At 45.3% G+C, this 25,367-nt stretch overlaps 1 protein-coding gene across 1 annotated transcript; it reads right to left on the reverse strand.

Annotated features, from left to right (window-relative positions):
* Nucleotides 1–9,308: 9,308 nt before the first annotated feature.
* On the reverse strand, nucleotides 9,309–11,566 carry LOC124000667 (estradiol 17-beta-dehydrogenase 1-like). The gene is made up of 6 exons (XM_046307215.1): nucleotides 11,273–11,566; nucleotides 10,737–10,898; nucleotides 10,350–10,529; nucleotides 10,110–10,203; nucleotides 9,823–10,006; nucleotides 9,309–9,637 (listed from the first exon to the last, which is right to left on the reverse strand). The coding sequence occupies exons 1-6, from the start codon at nucleotides 11,367–11,369 to the stop codon at nucleotides 9,470–9,472; spliced, it is 885 nt and encodes a 294-aa protein (XP_046163171.1). The 5' UTR covers nucleotides 11,370–11,566; the 3' UTR covers nucleotides 9,309–9,469.
* Nucleotides 11,567–25,367: the final 13,801 nt, after the last annotated feature.

A 25,367-nucleotide genomic window follows, 5' to 3' on the forward strand; every position in this document is an offset into this window, starting at 1 on the left:
AAAATAATTGTGGCTATGCTGTGTGTTGACCTCCCACATTAATTAATGTCCTATAGCTCACGCTACTATAAGGCCAGCCATAAAACTGTTAGGTAATTCATAATTAGATGGTTAGTGGTAACATAGCCATAAGTGGAAGAATTCGGTCACATACAGGATCATCAGGCCACTATTAGGCCAGTTTACCAAACAGCGATCAGAGATGGCATATACTGTACATATACATAACTCATAACTAGCTCGCTCTGTGCTGTAATGGTAGGTTCTTAGACTAGCGTTTGGCTCTTGGGTGTTAGAGCCTCACACTGTATTTTACATAACCCACAGCATAAAATAAGACCTAGTTTGCTCTATTGAGAGTGGTGACATTTTGTGTCATATTTTTGTGCCAGTTTGGGATGGAATGAAACAGGAGCCTCAAGCGAGAGATATGTATGTCTTGAACTTTTTTCACGGGCTTTTAGAATTACAGTGTACCTCATTGTTTTCATTAGACTCAAATTCAAAGTTAAAAAATAAATTTAAAAAAAACATTGTCCACAACTTACATGGCCTTCACAAAGGAGACAAAAGAAACCACCACTTACAGTGACGTCTTTACGCTTTAGAGACATTATCATCAATCACCTGGCTGTATGTTTTACGTAGTTATGACAATTATTGAACTTTATAGGTTTACCCCTCATTCAAATCAGGAACTTTATCAACAAGCCAACACGATGGCTAGGATTACAGTATATGCCACCTGGTGGACAAAATAAAGAACATCTGTCGACTCGTGTTGGATCGTGTGAGAAACACTTCAGTAATATTTACAGTAAATCAGTGAGTAAGACGGCTCACGACACATAAACAGGTTGAACAGGGATGTTGATGAGTAGCTTGTACGCAGTTTCTTGGAGGTTGACATCTCCTCCTTCAAACTGAAATAATTGTCATCAGTTTTCATGAGTCACAACATGGACCTTAACCAGAACCACAGAGACTGAAATGTACCTCGTTAGGAACAGAACACTGTGTGTGTGTGTGTGTGTGTGTGTGTGTGTGTGTGTGTGTGTGTGTGTGTGTGTGTGTGTGTGTGTGTGTGTGTGTGTGTGTGTGTGTGTGTGTGTGTGTGTGTGTGTGTGTGTGTGTGTGTGTGTGTGTGTGTGCACGCAGACGTTCATATGCCTTGTTTGTGTTCAGTTGTTTGTCACTTTGTAGCAATGTTTGGAGAGGAAGGACAGAGAACCTCTTCTCTGCTGTTCCTCTGGGTTAGAGGTATTTCAAACATGTCCATGAAATAGGTCACAGAGCTAGAAAATCACGAGGGAGAAAGTCTGTACATAGTTCAATGTCAAAACATTGTGAACTGGCAGGGAAAACATACTGTGTTGGGGAGTAGTGAACTACATTTAGTTCAACTAGTTCAAACTGCATTTTGCAGTAGCTTGGTGGTAGTTGAACTTAATTCAAATATTGGTAGTGTATTGACTGTTTTTTACCATGTGGTGGTGTGCAACTTTAACTACTGGAACTACACACTACTTCTTTTGCAAAAATAAAATGATATATGGATGAAGTAGGCAAGAATTTCCTTTGTATTTCGACATCAGATCTGTCTAATTCTCACTTGAAACATAGTTTTGTGTTTAATACACTAAATTAGACATTCTGTTGTGACCCTCGAGTGATCTGGGGTTGCAATTTGTCATCTATGACATTTAGATATGATCATTTATCACAAAGTAGTTTGGATGTAGTGAAATGCTTTTTCAAAGTAACTTTTGTTAAGTAAAATATGTTTTTGTTAAGGGTGGCTTAACTTCTTCCAGTGTGAAGTAATTGTTTGCTCAACACGACTAATGATTGACACAAACAATGAAATACAAACGGACAGAACAGGATAAATGCCTTGCTTGTCAAACCAATCATTGTCTAGGAATGAAGTCTCTCCCTGACATATCGCCCTTCCCCATGATAATCATCAATACAAAAAAATTATGTTTAAAGGGAATATTGTGCAAGCGAAATATTGGGATGTTTAGACGAGTGCCAGACAGACATTGCCTGATAATATGATCTGGGTCCTTGAGTTAGCCTTATCTCAAGGCCTGGCAGCTGACTGGGGGTATAGTCTGTCACAGCTGGAGTAGGGCTGGTTGAACTGAAGACACACACACACACACACACACACACACACACACACACACACAGCACACATGGTGGGCACATACAGGCATACGGGCATACACACATTTGTGAGATAGTGATCCAAGAAGTAAATTGCTGGGTAGAATAATACCCATGAAGGTTTCATATCCATGCCATTACCTTGAGAATGTTATCACACCCATGATACACCAGTCAGCAACAGAGCCTTGTGGGAGGGAACAGTACCAGCAATGTGTGCATTAATAAAATATATGAACCCAAACACAAATACAGTATAAGTGCAAAATATTATTATATATTTTTTTTAAATGTAAACATCTAATCATGGAGTCGAAGGTAAAGAAAAGAAACAAATGAAGATTTCATTCCAAAACGCTATGTACCATTTTCAGAAATTTTGGTAAATTAGCTTTTATTGTTTAAAGAAATTATCAACTAGATTGGTGTGATTTTTCACTACCTAATCATGTCGTGGGGTTGCTCAATGACAGACATGAATTTGTTTAAAATATATCTAATAACTTAATTTCAGAGAACGGGGCAATCTTTGTCCGGCAGGGAAATTACATTTTTATAGTTGAAAAAAGGGAATTTTGTTTGAATATTTGATCTTAAAAATGACATTTAGTGGAATTTTAGTTAGGAGGTTGTTCCTTTACGTTGTGTGGTATAAACTTTTATAAACATTTATACTTCAAATGTTGTTATTATTAAGAGAAATATTTGTTAAAGCAAAAGTTGGGATTGTCCTGTCTTTTGAGAATCCCTGAGAGACAAATTCACCTTACTCTCAGATAAATGAGTAGTACTGCTAGGTTTTACACAGTCAAATGTCAAAAAAATAACTACATTTTTAATAAAGAACTGTATGAATGATACATTTGTGACATCAATATTTAATATATATATATTTTAAAAAGCATTCAATACAATAATATGAGATCTACATATTTTACATTTGAATAATTTAGCAGATGCTCTTATCCGGAGCAACTTACAGTAAAAGTGCCTTCATCTTAAGATGGCTAGGTGAGACAACCACACATCACAGTCAAATATACAGGATACAATCATTTCATTCCATGCTAAACAATGGATATATCGAGATTTGAAAGAAGAAAAAAAACGCATTTTCATACACATACACTAAAATCTAAGAACAGCAATATCTTACACACACATGAAGGTACACATTAGCAATCACTTATGATGAAAAACATTGGTGGATATAGAGTATTGGAAATAAACGTTTCAAATGTATAAGAAAGTTGTGACATAATAGCAAAACCTCCACCTTGAAGTTGGTGGTTGAACAGTGTGTGTAAAGAAGACCATTTTGGCTATCTATGTATTTTGCTGAAATTATGTCCTTGTGTGTGGCTCCAACGCAAATCATGTGTATAACCTATATACAGCCTATGTACAGTTCAAAGTTTGGACACACCAACTCATTCAAGGGTTTTTCTTTATTTTTTTTTACCATTTTCTACATTGTAGAATAATAGTGAAGACATCAAAACTATGAAATAACACATATGGAATCATGTAGTAACAAAACAAGTGTTAACATATTTTATATTTGAGATTCTTCAAAGTAGCCACCCTTTGCCTTGATGACAGCTTTGCACACTCTTGGCATTCTCTCAACCAGCTTAATGAGGTAGTCCCCTGGAATACATATGTGTGCCTTGTTAAAAGTTAATTTGTAGAATTTCTTTCCTTCTTATTGTGTTTGAGCCAATCAGTTGTGTTGTGACAAGGTAGACATTTACATTTACATTTAAGTCATTTAGCAGACGCTCTTATCCAGAGCGACTTACAAATTGGTGCATTCACCTTATGACATCCAGTGGAACAACCACTTTACAATAGAGCATCTAAATATTTTAAGGGGGGGGGGGGGTGAGAAGGATTACTTTATCCTATCCTAGGTATTCCTTAAAGAGGTGGGGTTTCAGGTGTCTCCGGAAGGTGGTGATTGACTCCGCTGTCCTGGCGTCGTGAGGGAGTTTGTTCCACCATTGGGGAGCCAGAGCAGCGAACAGTTTTGACTGAGCTGAGCGGGAACTGTACTTCCTCAGTGGTAGGGAGGCGAGCAGGCCAGAGGTGGATGAACGCAGTGCCCTTATTTGGGTGTAGGGCCTGATCAGAGCCTGGAGGTACTGAGGTGCCGTTCCCCTCACAGCTCCGTAGGCAAGCACCATGGTCTTGTAGCGGATGCGAGCTCCAACTGGAAGCCAGTGGAGAGAGCGGAGGAGCGGGGTGACGTGAGAGAACTTGGGAAGGTTGAACACTAGACGGGCTGCGGCGTTCTGGATGAGTTGTAGGGGTTTAATGGCACAGGCAGGGAGCCCAGCCAACAGCGAGTTGCAGTAATCCAGACGGGAGATGACAAGTGCCTGGATTAGGACCTGCGCCGCTTCCTGTGTGAGGCAGGGTCGTACTCTGCGGATGTTGTAGAGCATGAACCTACAGGAACGGGCCACCGCCTTGATGTTAGTTGAGAACGACAGTTTGTTGTCCAGGATCACGCCAAGGTTCTTAGCGCTCTGGGAGGAGGACACAATGGAGTTGTCAACCGTGATGGCGAGATCATGGAACGGGCAGTCCTTCCCCGGGAGGAAGAGCAGCTCCGTCTTGCCGAAGTTCAGCTTGAGGTGGTGATCCGTCATCCACACTGATATGTCTGCCAGACATGCAGAGATGCGATTCGCCACCTGGTCATCAGAAGGGGGAAAGGAGAAGATTAATTGTGTGTCGTCTGCATAGCAATGATAGGAGAGACCATGTGAGGTTATGACAGAGCCAAGTGACTTGGTGTATAGCGAGAATAGGAGAGGGCCTAGAACAGAGCCCTGGGGACACCAGTGGTGAGAGCGCGTGGTGAGGAGACAGATTCTCGCCACGCCACCTGGTAGGAGCGACCTGTCAGGTAGGACGCAATCCAAGCGTGGGCCGCGCCGGAGATGCCCAACTCGGAGAGGGTGGAGAGGAGGATCTGATGGTTCACAGTATCGAAGGCAGCCGATAGGTCTAGAAGGATAAGAGCAGAGGAGAGAGAGTTAGCTTTAGCGGTGCGGAGCGCCTCCGTGATACAGAGAAGAGCAGTCTCAGTTGAATGACTAGTCTTGAAACCTGACTGATTTGGATCAAGAAGGTCATTCTGAGAGAGATAGCGGGAGAGCTGACCAAGGACGGCACGTTCAAGAGTTTTGGAGAGAAAAGAAAGAAGGGATACTGGTCTGTAGTTGTTGACATCGGAGGGATCGAGTGTAGGTTTTTTCAGAAGGGGTGCAACTCTCGCTCTCTTGAAGACGGAAGGGACGTAGCCAGCGGTCAGGGATAAGTTGATGAGCGAGGTGAGGTAAGGGAGAAGGTCTCCGGAAATGGTCTGGAGAAGAGAGGAGGGGATAGGGTCGAGCGGGCAGGTTGTTGGGCGGCCGGCCGTCACAAGACGCGAGATTTCATCTGGAGAGAGAGGGGAGAAAGAGGTCAGAGCACAGGGTAGGGCAGTGTGAGCAGAACCAGCGGTGTTGTTTGACTTAGCAAACGAGGATCGGATGTCGTCGATCTTCTTTTCAAAATGGTTGACGAAGTCATCTGCAGAGAGGGAGGAGGGGGGAGGGGGAGGAGGATTCAGGAGGGAGGAGAATGTGGCAAAGAGCTTCCTAGGGTTAGAGGCAGATGCTTGGAATTTAGAGTGGTAGAAAGTGGCTTTAGCAGCAGAGACAGAGGAGGAAAATGTAGAGAGGAGGGAGTGAAAGGATGCCAGGTCCGCAGGGAGGCGAGTTTTCCTCCATTTCCGCTCGGCCTTCCGGAGCCCTGTTCTGTGAGCTCGCATTGAGTCGTCAAGCCACGGAGCGGGAGGGGAGGACCGAGCCGGCCTGGAAGATAGGGGACATAGAGAGTCAAAGGATGCAGAAAGGGAGGAGAGGAGGGTTGAGGAGGCAGAATCAGGAGATAGGTTGGAGAAGGTTTGAGCAGAGGGAAGAGATGATAGGATGGAAGAGGAGAGAGTAGCGGGGGAGAGAGAGCGAAGGTTGGGACGGCGCGATACCATCCGAGTAGGGGCAGTGTGGGAAGTGTTGGATGAGAGCGAGAGGGAAAAGGATACAAGGTAGTGGTCGGAGACTTGGAGGGGAGTTGCAATGAGGTTAGTGGAAGAACAGCATCTAGTAAAGATGAGGTCGAGCGTATTGCCTGCCTTGTGAGTAGGGGGGAAGGTGAGAGGGTGAGGTCAAAAGAGGAGAGGAGTGGAAAGAAGGAGGCAGAGAGGAATGAGTCAAAGGTAGACGTGGGGAGGTTAAAGTCGCCCAGAACTGTGAGAGGTGAGCCGTCCTCAGGAAAGGAGCTTATCAAGGCATCAAGCTCATTGATGAACTCTCCGAGGGGACCTGGAGGGCGATAAATGATAAGGATGTTAAGCTTGAAAGGGCTGGTAACTGTGACAGCATGAAATTCAAAGGAGGCGATAGACAGATGGGTAAGGGGAGAAAGAGAGAATGACCACATGGGAGAGATAAGGATCCCTATGCCACCACCCCGCTGACCAGAAGCTCTCGGGTGTGCGAGAACACGTGGGCGGACGAAGAGAGAGCAGTAGGAGTAGCAGTGTTATCTGTGGTGATCCATGTTTCTGTCAGTGCCAAGAAGTCAAGGGACTGGAGGGAGGCATAGGCTGAGATGAACTCTGCCTTGTTGGCTGCAGATCGGCAGTTCCAGAGGCTACCGGAGACCTGGAACTCCACGTGGGTCGTGCGCGCTGGGACCACCAGATTAGGGTGGCAGCGGCCACGCGGTGTGGAGCGTTTGTATGGTCTGTGCAGAGAGGAGAGAACAGGGATAGACAGACACATAGTTGACAGGCTACAGAAGAGGCTACGCTAATGCAAGGAGATTGGAATGACAAGGTGACTACACGTCTCGAATGTTCAGAAAGTTAAGCTTACGTAGCAAGAATCTTATTGACTAAAATTATTAAAAATGATACAGTACTGCTGAAGTAGGCTAGCTGGCAGTGGCTGCGTTGTTGACTTTGTAGGCTAGCTGACAGTGGCTGCGTTGTTGACACTACACTAATCAAGTCGTTCCGTTGAGTGTAGTAGTTTCTACAGTGCTGCTATTCGGGGCTAGCTGGCTAGCTAGCACTGTTGATTACGTTACGTTACGTTAAAAGAACGACAATAGCTGGCTAGCTAACCTAGAAAATCGCTCTAGACTACACAATTATCTTTGATACACAGACGGCTATGTAGCTAGCTATGTAGCTAGCTACGATCAAACAAATCAAACCGTTGTGCTGTAATGAAATGAAATGAAAAATGTGATACTACCTGTGGAGCGAAGCGGAATGCGACCGGGTTGTTGAGTGCGGAAGTTCTATTCAGTAGACGTTGGCTAGCTGTTGGCTAGCTAGCAGTGTCTCCTACGTTAAGGAAGACAAATAGCTGGCTAGCTAACCTCGGTAAATTAAGATAATCACTCTAAGACTACACGCTCTAAACTACACAATTATCTTGGATACGAAGACAGCAAAGACAACTATGTAGCTAGCTAACACTACACTAATCAAGTCGTTCAGTTGAGTGTAATAGTTTCTACAGTGCTGCTATTCGGTAGACGGTGGACGTTTGCTAGCTGGCTAGCTGCTGGGCAGATAGCAGTGTAGACTACGTTAGGACGACGAAATACGAAGTTGCAATAGAAGTGCTGACTGTTTCACTTTGTTGTCCTCTTTCTTTTCCTTTTTCTTCTGTCCTTCTTTTGTCCTTATTTTGTCTTCCTTTCTTCTGTTAACTAGATATTTTTTGTTGTTATTCTTTGTAAGCTAGCTAGCTTCTTCCAGGAGAGTCCCTAGCAACTGCTTAGCAACAAGTAAACAATTCTGCTAGCAATTCACCTAGCTAAGATAACTGTACAATTTTATGAAAAAAAATAGTTAATTTTTCAAAAGCCTGTCTTGTTTAGTTTGTTCCTTGTTTTGTCTTCTATTGAGTCTTGCAGTTTTCTCTTGATTTTTTCGATGTACTTCACTCTAAAAAAACATTTAAATCTCAATAAATACAGGAGCTCATTTTTCAGCAGCTGCTCAATTTAGGTAGGGGTGGTATACAGAAGATAGCCCTATTTGGTAAAATACCAAATCCATATTATGGCAAGAACAGCTCAAATAAGCAAAGAGAAATGACAATCCATCATTACTTTAAGATATTAAGGTCAGTCAATGAGGAAAATTTCAAGAACTTTGAAAGTTTCTTCAAGTGCAATCGCAAAAACCATCAAGAGCTATTATGAAACTGGCTCCCATGAAGACCGCCACAGGAAAGAAAGATCCAGAGTAACCTCTGCTGCGGAGGATAAGTTCATTAGAGTTAAGTGCATCTCAGATTGCAGCCCAAATAAATGCTTCACAGAGTTCAAGTAACAGACACATCTCAACATCAAGTGTTCAGAGGTGAATCAGGCCTTCATGGTTAAATTTCTATGAAGAAACCACTGCTAAAGGACATCAATCAGAAGAAGAGACTTGCTTAGGCCAAGAAACACAAGCAATGGACATTAGACTGGTGGAAATCTGTCTTTTGGACTGATGAGTCCAAATTTGTGATTTTTGGTTCAAACTGCCGTGTCTTTTGAGACGCAGAGTAGGTGAACGGATGATCTCCGCATGTGTGGTTCCCACCATGAAGCATGGAGGAGGAGGTGTGATGGTGTGGGGTGCTTTGCTGGTGACACTGTCAGTGATTTATTTTGAATTCAAGGCACACTTAACCAGCATGGCTACAACAGCAGTCTGCAACGATACACCATCCCATCTGGTTTGCACTTAGTAGGACTATCATTTGTTTTTCAACAGAACTATGACGCAAAACACACCTCCAGGCTGTGTCAGGGCTATTTGACCAAGAAGGAGAGGGATGGAGTGCTGCATCAAATGACCTGGCCTCCACAATCACCAGACCTCAACCCAATTGAGATGGTTTGGGATGAGTTGGACTGCAGAGTAAAGGAAAAGCAGCCAACAAGTGCTCAGCATATGTGTAAACTCCTTCAAGACTGTTGGAAAAGCATTCCTTATGAAGCTGGTTGAGAGAATGCCAAGAGTGTGCAAAGCTGTCATCAAGGCAAAGGGTGGCTACTTTGTTTAACATCTTTTTGGTTACTACATGATTCCATATGTGTTATTTCACAGTTGTGATGTCTTCACTATAGTAATACAATAAGAAAAACCCTGGAATGAGTAGGCGTTCTAAAAATGTTGACTGGTACTGTATGTATAAAGTAAAGGGTTATATTACATTCCATAGTTTGATGGCTATTTTTCTTCCCCTTTCCCATTAGTTGAGAAGATGATCTTGCTCATATTTCTGATGTACTGGGACCCGTCCAGTGCTGAGATCTTCGGGCTGCTGAGTGGAATGAGAGCATTGTTGGTGTAGTATCTGAATGCAGGGTTTGATGACTGGATGGCATCCAGAAATACCTGTATTGAGAGGGGTCCAGCTATTAAATCTACTCACCAGTACTACTTACACTTCCATAGAAAATCTATAAATATCTAGTATCATATACATACGTATGTACATGCAGTATGCTCTGGAGACAGGGAGGAGCACCATAGAAGATCAGCTAAATAACTAATAGATGTCAAGTTAGCAGTACCTGTACCTTCACAATATCCTCTGTGTCCTGAGCTGCGTTCTGGAACACCATCCCACAGTGTTGCAGGTACGTGTCATAGAGGCTGCGTGTGTGGGCGTCGACCTGCTGCAGCGAAGAGTCCCCTGGCTCTGCCCTCTGCAGGTTGTCCAGGAAATCGGTGTTGACAGGGCCGCACTCAATAAGACTCACACTGCGTGATGGTGGATGGAGTCAATCAGTACCAACACAGTGCACATCCAAAATGAAACACTGACAAAGGGATACATGAGCTGAGGACCTCTGTCTGGACTCACTGGATGTTGAAGTGCTGCAGGAGAATGGCCAGACTCTCACAGGCGCCCTCTACTGCAAACTTACTGGCACAGTACACCTCATTAAAGGGGAGTCCTACAATACAATAACACACAGAGATATGTGATTATCATGGCAATAAACACGAAACAAACCCCCAAATCTGACCTCAGAGCCGTGTCTAAATGCAATTTCATCCCACTCCCCCTCCTGTCACCCCAGCCCTGCTCTCTCTCTCTCACCCTGTAGCCCACCAATGCTGCCAGTGACCAGGATGCGTCCATGGCCCTGGGCCTTCATCCCTGGTAGGAAGGCCTGGATGGTACTGATGGTGCCCAGGAGGTTGACCTCCAGGATCTGCCTCATGGTGGCCAGAGACTGGGCCTCCAGCGGCCCCATCAATCCCACACCAGCATTACACACTGCCAACATGAATACCACAGACAAACAGAAAGCCAGAGCACATGACATCCTGTATGCTGTACACATGTAAAGAAATTGTTGTTGATGTAAAAATATGAAGGACATCTGTTCTTCTGTTTCGCGCACACAACCACACACACACCCACACACACAACCACACACACACGATATAACACTATTGCTGTAAGTCATGACTCTGGTCATACCCAGAATGTTCACCCTCTTCTCCCTGACCCTGTCCCTGGCATCCAGAATGGACCGCTGGTCAGTGATGTCCATCTGGAGGATGTCCAGGGTGTCCTTGTGCAGGTCCTTCACACAGTCCAGCAAACGCTCCTTCTTGGCAAGATTCCTCATGGTGGCATAGACTAAACAGAGTTGATATCAGTGGTCAAGGATATCAGAGATTTCGTCACCAAAGATTTACCATTAAACATGTACGAAACAAAACAGATGAAATACAGGGCTTGACATTGACATTATATTGTCACCATAGTTTCCAAAACTAGAATTTTCTGTAATTAAATTGTGATGCAGGTAAACCAACCAAAACCTGTTTCTAATATGTGGATGCCATGTAGTAAACAGGCATAAAAAACAGAGACAGCTTACTGCTTCAAAGCCCTTATGCAACAAACACATCACGTATTGTACCCACACTGTTTATTGCATGATCTTACGGCACTGAATAAAATAAACGCTTTCTGTACAGTGATACCCTTGCAAGTCATTCACTGCTTACCTTTGTATATTTTCGCTGGATCCGAGGCCAGCCGGACGGCCAGACTGAGGCCTATCCCCGAGGAGCATCCTGTGATCAGCACCACTGTCTGCTCCATTGGGCTGCTGGTCTACACGTCCTCTGGGTCTGGTAGCTAACAGAGAGATGAGGTCTGAGGGAAGGAGACGAGGAGATACACGGGGCAGCTCTGTAGGGCTTGATGAGGAGTGTGAGGTGAGATGGTATGGGAAGAGATCCAGTTTGTGTTGTTTACTGATGCTCAAAGTCATGTTTTCACTGTCATCCCTATCACAAGGTCCCTAGAATGTAAACATGCTCTCATTTCCCAGCCCAGGATGAAGTTTTGCTAGGCCAGGTGTTCCCACGAGGTCTGTCTGTGGCCATCAACCCATCACCCGAGCCCTTTCACTCCCTATTTGGTTCAAAACACTCACTAAGACCTAAACCTCACCTGGAGTTGTGGAGCATTGAGCAAGTTGAGGAAGCTAAACGTCTAGGTATAACATTGGATGTTCACTTATCACGATCACGATCCTCGGATGGGGCCACAGTGTCTCCTGACCCCTCCTGTCTCAGCCTCCAGTATTTATGCTGCAGTAGTTTATGTGTCGGGGGGCTAGGGTCAGTTTGTTATATCTGGAGTACTTCTCCTGTCCTATTCGGTGTCCTGTGTGAATCTAAGTGTGCGTTCTCTAATTCTCTCCTTCTCTCTTTCTTTCTCTCTCTCGGAGGACCTGAGCCCTAGGACCATGCCCCAGGACTACCTGACATGATGACTCCTTGCTGTCCCCAGTCCACCTGGCCGTGCTGCTGCTCCAGTTTCAACTGAACTGAGCCCTAGGACCATGCCCCAGGACTACCTGACATGATGACTCCTTGCTGTCCCCAGTCCACCTGGCCATGCTGCTGCTCCAGTTTCAACTGTTCCGCCTTATTATTATTCGACCATGCTGGTCATTTATGAAGATTTTAACATCTTGGCCATGTTCTGTTATAATCTCCACCCGGCACAGCCAGAAGAGGACTGGCCACCCCACATAGCCTGGTTCCTCTCTAGGTTTCTTCCTAGGTTTTGGCCTTTCTCGGGAGTTTTTCCTAGCCACCGTGCTTCTACACCTGCATTGCTTGCTGTTTGGGGTTTTAGGCTGGGTTTCTGTACAGCACTTTGAGATATCAGCTGATGTACGAAGGGCTATATAAATAAATTTGATTTTGATTTGATTTGATCAAATCATATTGACAAAGTTGTTGTGAAGATGGGGAGGGGTATGTCTGTTCTTAACAGATGTTCTGTGTTTTTGACATAAAAATCAACTGTACTAGTTGTTCGGGCTCTGGACTTGTCTTTTCTTGTTTACTGTCCGGTAATATGGTCAAGTGCAGCAAAGAAAGACCTAGTAAAGCTGCAGCTGGCTCCCAACAGAACAGCAGGCCTTGTCCTTAACTGCACACACAGAACTAACATCAATAACATGTCATTCCAGTCTTTCCTGGTTGAGGGTTAACTAGAGATTCACTGCTTCTCCTAGTTTTTATGAGAAATATTATTGTGATGAAAATTCCTGATTGTCTGCATAATCGAATAACATTCAGCTCAGACACCCATATGTAGCCCACAAGACATAACATCAGGGGTCTCTTCACAGTCCCCAAGTCCAAAATGAATTCACGGCAACGCACAGTATTATACAGCACCATGATCACATGGAACTCCCTTCCATCTCCAATTACTCAAGCAAACAACAAAATGACCTTGAAAAAACGGATTAAACAACATCTCATGGAATGGCAGGGATTGTGAGGGGGCGGACACAAGCACGCGCACACACAGACACACTCTAACACACACATTATTTTCTAGTTGTATTGTTTGTATTATTTTTGTTGTTGTATGGTGTGTATATAGTTGCATTTAAAATGTGTGTGACTGTCCTTGTCTAACAGTCTATCAGTGTTTTGTTACTTGTCATGTTTTGTGGGGTTTTTTTTGTGGACCCCAGGAAGAGTAGCCGCTGCTTCTGCAAAAGCTAATGGGGATAACAAACAAATAAAATAAATATGACACACCGATAGAGACTGGAGCTTTGATTTTTTTCCTCATTGTCAGCCAAACTATCACATCATTTGAAAAAAACTCCCAAACCTGAGGAAAATGATCTGGAACAATAAAGATCCCTACAGCAGTTAGTTACTTTACCCAGGAGATGGAAGCACTGTCATTATCAATGTGTGCAGCAGAGGAGCCCTAGCCAGTGGGCCCTCTGGTCAGTATCGGGTCACACTCAAACCCACACTGACCACACATTCTCCTAGAATACACAGTGGACCACTAACACTCCACCTAAAACAATAATGTTGAGAAAAGCCAGTGAAGAACACAAAAGGATCTTGGATAAAAGGAAGAATAGAGACATTTAGAGTATAATTAGTCTCTCGTTGGCTATACCGGCCAACTGACACCCACAATTACCAGAAATGCATTGGCTGAAATGACTACATAGCCAGTCATTTAAAGCCTGTAAACCCCTGTCATGTTTTGTCATTGATTATCATGCCTTGTCCCTGTTCTTCTCCTTCTATTCGTTTCCCTCTGCTGGTCTTATTAGGTTCTTTCCCTCTTTCTATCCCTCTCTCTCCCCCTCCCTCTCTCACTCTCCCGCTCTCTCTTCTCTCTATCGTTCCGTTCCTGCTCCCAGCTGTTCCTATTCCCCTAATCAATCATTTAGTCTTCCCACACCTGTTCCCGATCCTTTTCCCTGATTAGAGTCCCTATTTCTCTCCTTGTTATTCGTTTCTGCCCTGTCGGTTCCTTGTCTAGAATTCACCGTGCTGTGTTTGTGTATCGCCCTGTCGTGTCGTGTTTTCCTCAGATGCTGCGTGGTGAGCAGGTGTCTGAGTCTGTTTGGTTCAAGTGCCTTCCCGAGGCAACCTGCTGTTCACCTGCTGTTCAAGATCGAGTCTCCAGTTTGTCCTCGTCATTTCGAGTGAAAGTTGTGTTTTTTGATTGTATTTACTTTACTGGATTAAAGACTCTGTTTTCGCCAAGTCGCTTTTGGGTCCTCTTTCACCTGCATGACAGAAGGAACCGACCAAGGAATGGACCCAGCGACTTCAGACGCTCGTTACACTGCCGTCGAGATCCAAGGAGCCATGCTCGGCAGACACGAGCAGGAATTGTCTGCTGCTCGCCATGCCGTGGAGAACCTGGCCGCTCAGGTTTCCGACCTCTCTGGACAGTTCCAGAGTCTTCGTCTCGTGCCACCTGTTACTTCCTGGCCTGCCGAGCCTCCAGAACCTAGGGTTAATAACCCACCTTGCTACTCCGGGCAGCCCACTGAGTGCCGCTCCTTTCTCACGCAGTGTGAGATTGTGTTCTCTCTCCAACCCAACACATACTCTAGAGAGAGAGCTCGGGTTGCTTACGTCATTTCACTCCTTACTGGCCGGGCTCGAGAATGGGGCACAGCTATCTGGGAGGCAAGGGCTGATTGCTCTAACAAGTACCAGAACTTTAAAGAGGAGATGATTCGGGTTTTTGACCGTTCAGTTTTTGGTAGGGAGGCTTCTAGGGCCCTGGCTTCCCTATGCCAAGGTGAACGGTCCATAACGGATTATTCTATTGAGTTTCGCACTCTTGCTGCCTCTAGTGAGTGGAACGAGCCGGCGCTGCTCGCTCGTTTTCTGGAGGGACTCCACGCAGTGGTTAAGGATGAGATTCTCTCCCGGGAGGTTCTTCAGATGTGGACTCTTTGATTGCTCTCGCCATCCGCATAGAACGACGGGTAGATCTTCGTCACCGGGCTCGTGGAAGAGAGCTCGCATCAACGGTGTTTCCCTGCTCCGCATCGCAACCATCTCCCTCCTCTGGCTCAGAGACTGAGCCCATGCAGCTGGGAGGGATTCGCATCTCGACTAAGGAGAGGGAACGGAGGATCACCAACCGCCTGTGCCTCTATTGCGGAGTTGCTGGACATTTTGTTAATTCATGTCCAGTAAAAGCCAGAGCTCATCTGTAAGCGGAGGGCTACAGGTGAGCGCAACTACTCAAGTCTCTCCATCAAAATCCTGTACTACTTTGTCGGTCCATCTACGCTGGACCGGTTCGGGTGCTACATGTAGTGCCTTGATAGACTCTGGGGCTGAGGGTTGTTTCATGGACGAAGCATGGGTTCGGAAACATGACATTCCTTTCAGAGAGTTAGAGAAGCCTACGCCCATGTTCGCCTTAGATGGTAGTCATCTTCCCAGTATCAGATTTGAGACACTACCTTTAACCCTCACAGTATCTGGTAACCACAGTGAGACTATTTCTTTTTTGATTTTTCGTTCACCGTTTACACCTGTTGTTTTGGGTCATCCCTGGCTAGTATGTCATAATCCTTCTATTAATTGGTCTAGTAATTCTATCCTATCCTGGAACGTTTCTTGTCATGTGAAGTGTTTAATGTCTGCCATCCCTCCCGTTTCTTCTGTCCCTACTTCTCAGGAGGAACCTGGCGATTTGACAGGAGTGCCGGAGGAATATCATGATCTGCGCACGGTCTTCAGTCGGTCCCGAGCCAACTCCCTTCCTCCTCACCGGTCGTATGATTGTAGTATTGATCTCCTTCCGGGGACCACTCCTCCTCGGGGTAGACTATACTCTCTGTCGGCTCCCGAACGTAAGGCTCTCGAGGATTATTTGTCTGTGTCTCTTGACGCCGGTACCATAGTGCCTTCTTCCTCTCCGGCCGGGGCGGGGTTCTTTTTTGTTAAGAAGAAGGACGGTACTCTGCGCCCCTGCGTGGATTATCGAGGGCTGAATGACATAACGGTTAAGAATCGTTATCCGCTTCCCCTTATGTCATCAGCCTTCGAGATTCTGCAGGGAGCCAGGTGCTTTACTAAGTTGGACCTTCGTAACGCTTACCATCTCGTGCGCATCAGAGAGGGGGACGAGTGGAAAACGGCGTTTAACACTCCGTTAGGGCATTTTGAGTACCGGGTTCTGCCGTTTGGTCTCGCCAATGCGCCAGCTGTTTTTCAGGCATTAGTTAATGATGTTCTGAGAGACATGCTGAACATCTTTGTTTTTGTCTATCTTGACGATATCCTGATTTTTTCTCCGTCACTCGAGATTCATGTTCAGCACGTTCGACGTGTTCTACAGCGCCTTTTAGAGAATTGTCTCTACGTAAAGGCTGAGAAGTGCTCTTTTCATGTCTCCTCCGTTACTTTTCTCGGTTCCGTTATTTCCGCTGAAGGCATTCAGATGGATTCCGCTAAGGTCCAAGCTGTCAGTGATTGGCCCGTTCCAAGGTCACGTGTCGAGTTGCAGCGCTTTTTAGGTTTCGCTAATTTCTATCGGCGTTTCATTCGTAATTTCGGTCAAGTTGCTGCCCCTCTCACAGCTCTTACTTCTGTCAAGACGTGTTTTAAGTGGTCCGGTTCCGCCCAGGGAGCTTTTGATCTTCTAAAGGAACGTTTTACGTCCGCTCCTATCCTCGTTACTCCTGACGTCACTAGACAATTCATTGTCGAGGTTGACGCTTCAGAGGTAGGCGTGGGAGCCATTCTATCCCAGCGCTTCCAGTCTGACGATAAGGTTCATCCTTGCGCTTATTTTTCTCATCGCCTGTCGCCATCTGAGCGCAACTATGATGTGGGTAACCGTGAACTGCTCGCCATCCGCTTAGCCCTAGGCGAATGGCGACAGTGGTTGGAGGGGGCGACCGTTCCTTTTGTCGTTTGGACAGACCATAAGAACCTTGAGTACATCCGTTCTGCCAAACGACTTAATGCCCGTCAAGCTCGTTGGGCGTTGTTTTTCGCTCGTTTCGAGTTTGTGATTTCTTACCGTCCGGGTAGCAAGAACACCAAGCCTGATGCCTTATCCCGTCTGTTTAGTTCTTCTGTGGCTTCTACTGATCCCGAGGGGATTCTTCCTTATGGGCGTGTTGTCGGGTTAACAGTCTGGGGAATTGAAAGACAGGTTAAGCAAGCACTCACGCACACTGCGTCGCCGCGCGCTTGTCCTAGTAACCTCCTTTTCGTTCCTGTTTCCACTCGTCTGGCTGTTCTTCAGTGGGCTCACTCTGCCAAGTTAGCTGGTCATCCCGGTGTTCGAGGCACTCTTGCGTCTATTCGCCAGCGCTTTTGGTGGCCGACTCAGGAGCGTGACACGCGCCGTTTCGTGGCTGCTTGTTCGGACTGCACTCAGACTAAGTCGGGTAACTCTCCTCCTGCCGGTCGTCTCAGACCGCTCCCCATTCCTTCTCGACCATGGTCTCACATCGCCCTAGACTTCATTACCGGTCTGCCTTTGTCTGCGGGGAAGACTGTGATTCTTACGGTTGTCGATAGGTTCTCTAAGGCGGCACATTTCATTCCCCTCGCTAAACTTCCTTCCGCTAAGGAGACGGCACAAATCATTATCGAGAATGTATTCAGAATTCATGGCCTCCCGTTAGACGCCGTTTCAGACAGAGGCCCGCAATTCACGTCACAGTTTTGGAGGGAGTTCTGTCGTTTGATTGGTGCGTCCGTCAGTCTCTCTTCCGGGTTTCATCCCCAGTCTAACGGTCAAGCAGAGAGGGCCAATCAGACGATTGGTCGCATACTACGCAGCCTTTCTTTCAGAAACCCTGCGTCTTGGGCAGAACAGCTCCCCTGGGCAGAATACGCTCACAATTCGCTTCCTTCGTCTGCTACCGGGTTATCTCCGTTTCAGAGTAGTCTGGGTTACCAGCCTCCTCTGTTCTCATCCCAGCTTGCCGAGTCCAGCGTTCCCTCCGCTCAAGCGTTTGTCCAACGTTGTGAGCGCACCTGGAGGAGGGTGAGGTCTGCACTTTGCCGTTACAGGGCACAGACTGTGAGAGCCGCCAATAAACGCAGGATTAAGAGTCCAAGGTATTGTTGCGGCCAGAGAGTGTGGCTTTCCACTCGCAACCTTCCTCTTACGACAGCTTCTCGTAAGTTGACTCCGCGGTTCATTGGTCCGTTCCGTGTCTCCCAGGTCGTCAATCCTGTCGCTGTGCGACTGCTTCTTCCGCGACATCTTCGTCGCGTCCATCCTGTCTTCCATGTCTCCTGTGTCAAGCCCTTTCTTCGCACTCCCGTTCGTCTTCCCTCCCCCCTCCCGTCCTTGTCGAGAGCGCACCTATTTACAAGGTACATAAGATCATGGACATGCGTCCTCGGGGACGGGGTCACCAATACTTAGTGGATTGGGAGGGTTACGGTCCTGAGGAGAGGAGTTGGGTTCCGTCTCGGGACGTGCTGGACCGTTCACTCATTGATGATTTCCTCCGTTGCCGCCAGGATTCCTCCTCGAGTGCGCCAGGAGGCGCTCGGTGAGTGGGGGGTACTGTCATGTTTTGTCATTGATTATCATGCCTTGTCCCTGTTCTTCTCCTTCTATTCGTTTCCCTCTGCTGGTCTTATTAGGTTCTTTCCCTCTTTCTATCCCTCTCTCTCCCCCTCCCTCTCTCACTCTCCCGCTCTCTCTTCTCTCTATCGTTCCGTTCCTGCTCCCAGCTGTTCCTATTCCCCTAATCAATCATTTAGTCTTCCCACACCTGTTCCCGATCCTTTTCCCTGATTAGAGTCCCTATTTCTCTCCTTGTTATTCGTTTCTGCCCTGTCGGTTCCTTGTCTAGAATTCACCGTGCTGTGTTTGTGTATCGCCCTGTCGTGTCGTGTTTTCCTCAGATGCTGCGTGGTGAGCAGGTGTCTGAGTCTGTTTGGTTCAAGTGCCTTCCCGAGGCAACCTGCTGTTCACCTGCTGTTCAAGATCGAGTCTCCAGTTTGTCCTCGTCATTTCGAGTGAAAGTTGTGTTTTTTGATTGTATTTACTTTACTGGATTAAAGACTCTGTTTTCGCCAAGTCGCTTTTGGGTCCTCTTTCACCTGCATGACAACCCCTGGTAGGATAGTTATAAAGCTCGTAGTGAGTGTCCTGTAGATGCTCTTTGTTTTGGAAAGCTGAAGTCTAGTGCTATGGTAGGGTAGGCTGAAACATTGTTTCAAGTCCATCCTAAGAACTGTGCCATTTAAGTTCAGACCTCTAGCCAGAGGACCTAAGTTATAGAACAAATGTTAATATATAGGCCTATGCATTCTCTTGCTGGAATAGATAGCAGAGACCAGTGATGAAACCTTGACATTTTACTTCTGAGAACTTGTGCCACAGGTTAGGATAATTAGGTTAAGTTAAGGAAAAGGGTTAGAGTTAGTTCGGAAAAATTGAAAGTATGCATCTTAGAAATAGTTTTCACATACAAACATTATATGTCCAAACTCCGAATCATATAGGCTTCCAAATAATAACATGGTGTGGAAGAACATTTGTTTTTATTGGAGAATTTCTGCATGGCCCCGGAGTGGCGCACTGCAGCTCAGTGCTAGAGGCGTCACTACAGACCCTGGTTTGATCCCGGGCTGTATCACAACTGGCCGTAATCGGGAGACCCATAGGGCAGCGCACAATTGGCCCAGAGTCGTCTGGGTTAGGGGAGGGTTTAGGCGGGGTAGGCCGTCATTATAAAATAAGAATGTGTTCTTAACTGACTTGCCTTGTTAGCGGCCATGAATGAATTCAAACTTGAGTTGGTTTTGGGGTGTGGTTTGATGTGGGTGTGTGTTCGCAGGTGGGAATTATTTAGACAAATTATTTCACCAATTAGCTTCAGCCGGCTGGTGTGCGACCTGTGGCAAAATTGGTTTCCCTTTGGATTGCCTATCTCTGGGGCTAGTTCGGGACGTCAATAAATGACACAATGTAAATGAGACAATGTTTTCATGTTGCACACCTTTTAGTCTTTTCATTAAAGACCTTTTAGTCTTTAAATTAAATTAATTTCTACAAGTTGGTTTGAGGTTTTTAAGTCATTGAAATTTGGAGCTCTTGGACATTTTTAACATATTGTCTCATGTACATTGTGTAATTTACAGATGGTCCCTAACTAGCCCCGTTAGGATATCCAAAGGTAACCCAAATTTACCACGGGCATGACGATTGGGTCGCATGCAGTTGCACTCCGAAATGATGATTACTTGTGTGCTGCCAGCTGTGGCATGTGGGTAGGTTTGAAAAAACCCAACCTTCATGTACATTGTGTGCAGTCATGAACACAAGTCTCACAAAACTCAGTTTTGGACGAGACTGATATAGTTTGAGGGTTCTTTCAATGGTGGATGGATGACTCTCTATGTGGATAGAAATAGGACGGAGACTGATTACTCTTTTGTATATTTAATCATCAACTGACCATTGTTACAGCCACTGAGGTATAAAGAACTGGAGACTGCATCCCAAGATGTCCGACTGTTTTTTTCAATATAACATACGCACATTCGCATACTCTGATTCATGGACCGTCTATATACAGGTTGCATCCGGTTTACATGGTCCAACTTCCCATGCGCACTAGCACTTAGCACTTATGTCTTCACATCATCCAAAAACATTGTAGACATTGGATGAATATAAAATATTAACATCTTTGGCTGCAAGTAATGAAAAAAAAAACTGTTTCAGTGACAATTTAAATAATTCTGTGGATGTTTAGTGCACAAATGTGATGACTAAAGTGTCTTATTAGGAACTTCTCTATGTGTCGTCTATGGAAATTCTCTTTCTGGGCCGGGTGTCAGTTAAACTGCAATACCGAAAAAAGACTGTAGGAGCTGTGCTTCTAGAACCAGAACCCTGGTACCTTGCTTACAGCCTGAGCTGCGCTATGTCCTGTACTCTTTACAAGTAACAAACATCTGACCAATCAGAATATAACAAAGTAGAGGACAGGTAGGGGTAGGTAGGTAGGGGACAGAAAATCTATCATTCCTATTCCAAACAACTGATTCACCATATTTTAGAACTAGCAACAGTAGTTTAGAAAATAATATTTATCATAAAATAATCCTACACTGACTTTATGATCCTATTTACACATTGTAGTCCATGTTGACAGTAGAATACATGTTTCTGACTCATATCAATGCCACATATAGGCTGTTTTCTAAGTGAGAAGGTCTTTTCTAAGGCAGTTGTTGAATCATTTTGAGTATTCACAATAATCGTAGGCCTATTATTTTAATGTACTATGTGCCTGTGTCAGGTCACCTTACATTTGAGTTTGTCCTACATTTCCATTTGGAGTCAGAAGCACATGGGAAAAAGTGATATAGCTCAGTATTAAATATGGTATTCAGATCAGTGGCGCCTGGCCGAGTAATAATTTAACATAAGTGCACTATTATTATTCAATGCAAATAAACCAGGGGCTCAATCTATCATGCAAATATTTGCATGGTGGTGACGGTGACCTCATCCCCAATGGCCGTCTCCAGTCAACTCCTCTGGGTAAAAGAGAAATGGGGTTTGTTCATCTGCCAAGAAGGCGTCTGTCCAGACAGCCCTTGATTTCCTCCGATATAGATCTCTTCCCCCCACGGCCATAGCAAATTAAAGGCCCGCGCTCGACCACTCGATCACTCAGCAGTGCTCCCTAAAGCCCCAAGTGGCCGTCGATTAAAACGCATTCATTTTCGCGCGGATATTTGGTGATTGGATCTGCATGCCAAGTGCATTAATCTCCACCTGTCAGAAAAGTGTACAGCACAGGCGCTGTCTCCAGGGATGGGCAGTATTTCTGCTGCATATATTTGAAATATGTATTTTAATTACTTCTGAGAATTTTGTCATTTGTATTACACTGGGCTGAACTACACTCCAATGTAATTTGTAACAAGATATTTGAGAGCTGTAATTTCTATTTTCATAACACCAAATACTTTTCTATACCCTTTTTTTATAGTGGTTCACCATTTTGTGGCCCCCTTTCACCCTGAATTGGTATCAGAAATTTGATAACACTAGGGTTTGTTGATAACAGCGTCGGCCAAATTAACTAAATATAAATGTGTATGCAAAAATTGACAATTGCAAAGCATGCTGAGTATTATTCTAATGAGCTCTGCCCTGAAACAAGGTTTTGTCTAGAAGGGATACAGTTGATCAAAATTGACTTTTCGTACCAGGTTTAGGAGAATTTATGCAGCAGGTTAGGAGAATTATGTTAAACTGTATCCCATCCAGACATGACCCTGAAACAAGGCCAATAATAATACCCAGTGTCCAGAGTGACCTATAGTCAATGCATTCACTTAAGGTAGATAAACAACACATATCACTGTCATAGTAAGGAACCTGTCACGACCGTCAAATGAAGAGGACCAAGGTGCAGCGTTGTGAGCATACTGTTTCCTTTTTATTAAAAATGTCACCAACAAAAACAATAAAAACCGACCGTGAAGCTCACAGGGCTATGATGCTTCAAACAAAGTTAACTACCCACAACGAAAGGAAGGGAAAAAGGGCTACCTAAGTATGGTTCCCAATCAGAGACAACGACAGACAGCGGTCCCTGATTGAGAACCATACCCGGCCAAAACCTAGAAACACAAAATCATAGAAAACAAAACATAGAATGCCCACCCCAAATCACACCCTGACCAAACCAAATAGAGACATAAAAAGGCTCTCTAAGGTCAGGGTGTGACAGAACCGTTACTGAGAATGGTGTTACTGTTCGGGCCGGCTACTTGCAAATCTATTGCTGTATTTTAAAATACAAAATACGTGCATTTTAAATATATTTCAAAATAGCTTATTTGTAGTTTATTTTGGTATGTTGAACTTTATGGTATTTTGTCATTTTTGCCCATCCCTGTTTGTCTGCCAGCAACAAGAGGGCCCCAGTGATACAGAGAGTCTATTATTAGGCTGCTATGCTGTTCTGTGCATGCTTTGTGGTGTAGAGTGAGTCCTAAGGTTTGTAGGCCTAATGGATGCATCAGGTCATGCATAGTGTGTAGTGTGTAGTGTGTGTTTAGAAAGACCTCCCATGGGGTGCTTGCATAGTGGTGTTTGTGTCCCAATTACTGAACAAACACACAGTGTCATTTGCCCTTGACACTGTCACAGGCTTTCTCTTCACCTTCATGGTAGAAGCCTGGGAGCTGAGACTAGGTTTGCCCTAAGTTCAGTATTGTCTGTCTCTGTGAGTATTATGTCTGTGGCCTACCATAGACTTCATAAATACTCACTAGGTGGTGATAAAGCCTCAGTTTCCAATACAGTATTTATTTTCTTTCACTGGATAGACCTACCTGGTTGCCCCATTTTCAAGAATGACATTTTTGTATGAATATGATCCATGTTTGTGGATGACTGATTGTAGATTAGATTGCACTGTGTCATTTGTAAGGATTTGTTTTCCATATAGTCAGAATCAGATGATGCTACAGCCCGGTGATTCTGTACGTGTCCTCTCCCCCTGCCCACAGCGGGTTCAGGAGGGTATGTAGGTCTGGAAAATTCCCCTTCCTTGGCCCACCTCCACCACCAGACACAACACAAAATACACACCTCCTTCAGGAGGCCCTTTGGGCTCCTTAGAGACAGAACGGTTTCCCTATGTGTTAGGCTCTGTGTATGGGTGTTTCTCTCAGTAGAAATGTGAGTGAATTTGGAGGATGTTTTGGAGATGAACAATAAATGTCTGTCTGGCACACTGAGGAAAGAGTCACTATCATTGGTCTATGAGCAGTATAGAGATGGGCTAAGCCACATAGAGTTTGGCTTATCAAACGAAGCTGAAAGCATTGAATATGTAGACTAAAGTGAAAAGTCTACATTTAAAGACAGCAGCACACGCTCAATAGGATGTCCCATTGGAGAAAGATGAGCAGAAGTGAAACAACTGCAGAGGTGTTGTGGTGACTGAGGTTGAACTGACATGTCACGTTACCAAACCTTTATAGATAGCAGTGAGAGTCTGATTCTCATTTGCACTCTCACAGTGAGAGGTTTCTGAAGGTGAGACTGAACAAACATTCAACTAATTTGAAATGTGGTCTAACTGTGAGGAAGTCATCATGCTATATCAATTCTCATTGCATCATCTCTCATCCTTTATATGTCATGCAGGTGAAAGAGGACCCAAAAGCGACTTAACAGAAACAGAGTTTATTCAAGTCCAAACAGAAAACGACAAATCCTGAATCCTTAACAGGAAATGTCCAAACAGGGAATAACAGAAATCCTCTAGTCTGTAGAGGGGAATAACAGGAGAAGCGGCCACAGACTGCAGGTCGCTTCGGGTAGGCGCAGGCCGTAGCTGACAGAGACACCTGCTCACACGCAGCATCTGATGAAGGCAAAAACACGACAGGACAGGGCGATACACAATCACAGCACGGTGAATTCTAAACAAGGAACCGACAGGACAGGAACGGAACACAAAGGAAGAAATAGGGACTCTAATCAGGGGAAAGGATCGGGAACAGGTGTGGGAAGACTAAATGATTGATTAGGGGAATAGGAACAGCTGGGAGCAGGAACGGAACGATAGAGAGAAGAGAGAGCGAGAGAGTGAGAGAGGGAGGGGGAGAGAGAGGGATAGAAAGAGGGAAAGAACCTAATAAGACCAGCAGAGGGAAACGAATAGAATGGGGAGCACAGGGACAAGACATGATAATAAATGACAAACATGACAGTACCCCCCCCACTCACCGAGCGCCTCCTGGCGCACTCGAGGAGGAATCCTGGCGGCAACGGAGGAAATCATCGATGAGTGAACGGTCCAGCACGTCCCGAGACGGAACCCAACTCCTCTCCTCCGGACCGTAACCCTCCCAATCCACTAAGTATTGGTGACCCCGTCCCCGAGAACGCATGTCCATGATCTTATGTACCTTGTAAATAGGTGCGCTCTCGACAAGGACGGGAGGTGGGGAGGGAAGACGAACGGGGGTGCGAAGAAAGGGCTTAACACAGGAGACATGGAAGACAGGATGGACGCGACGAAGATGTCGCGGAAGAAGCAGTCGCACAGCGACAGGATTGACGACCTGGGAGACACGGAACGGACCAATGAACCGCGGAGTCAACTTACGAGAAGCTGTCGTAAGAGGAAGGTTGCGAGTGGAAAGCCACACTCTCTGGCCGCAACAATACCTTGGACTCTTAATCCTGCGTTTATTGGCGGCTCTCACCGTCTGTGCCCTGTAACGGCAAAGTGCAGACCTCACCCTCCTCCAGGTGCGCTCACAA

This window comes from Oncorhynchus gorbuscha, linkage group LG16, assembly GCF_021184085.1.
Source record: "Oncorhynchus gorbuscha isolate QuinsamMale2020 ecotype Even-year linkage group LG16, OgorEven_v1.0, whole genome shotgun sequence".
NCBI classification, from domain to species: domain Eukaryota; kingdom Metazoa; phylum Chordata; class Actinopteri; order Salmoniformes; family Salmonidae; genus Oncorhynchus; species Oncorhynchus gorbuscha.

What these genes read in the sequence shown, in the direction of transcription:
- LOC124000667 (XM_046307215.1), bottom strand. Translation starts at nt 11,369, where the DNA reads ATGGAGCAGACAGTGGTGCTGATCACAGGATGCTCCTCGGGGATAGGC. An exon ending in GAAGAGGGTGAACATTCTGG is followed by an intron (nt 10,530 to 10,736) that starts GTATGACCAGAG and finishes TCATGTTGGCAG; the next exon opens with TGTGTAATGCTGGTGTGGGA. An exon ending in ACACAGAGGATATTGTGAAG is followed by an intron (nt 9,638 to 9,822) that starts GTACAGGTACTG and finishes CTCTCAATACAG; the next exon opens with GTATTTCTGGATGCCATCCA.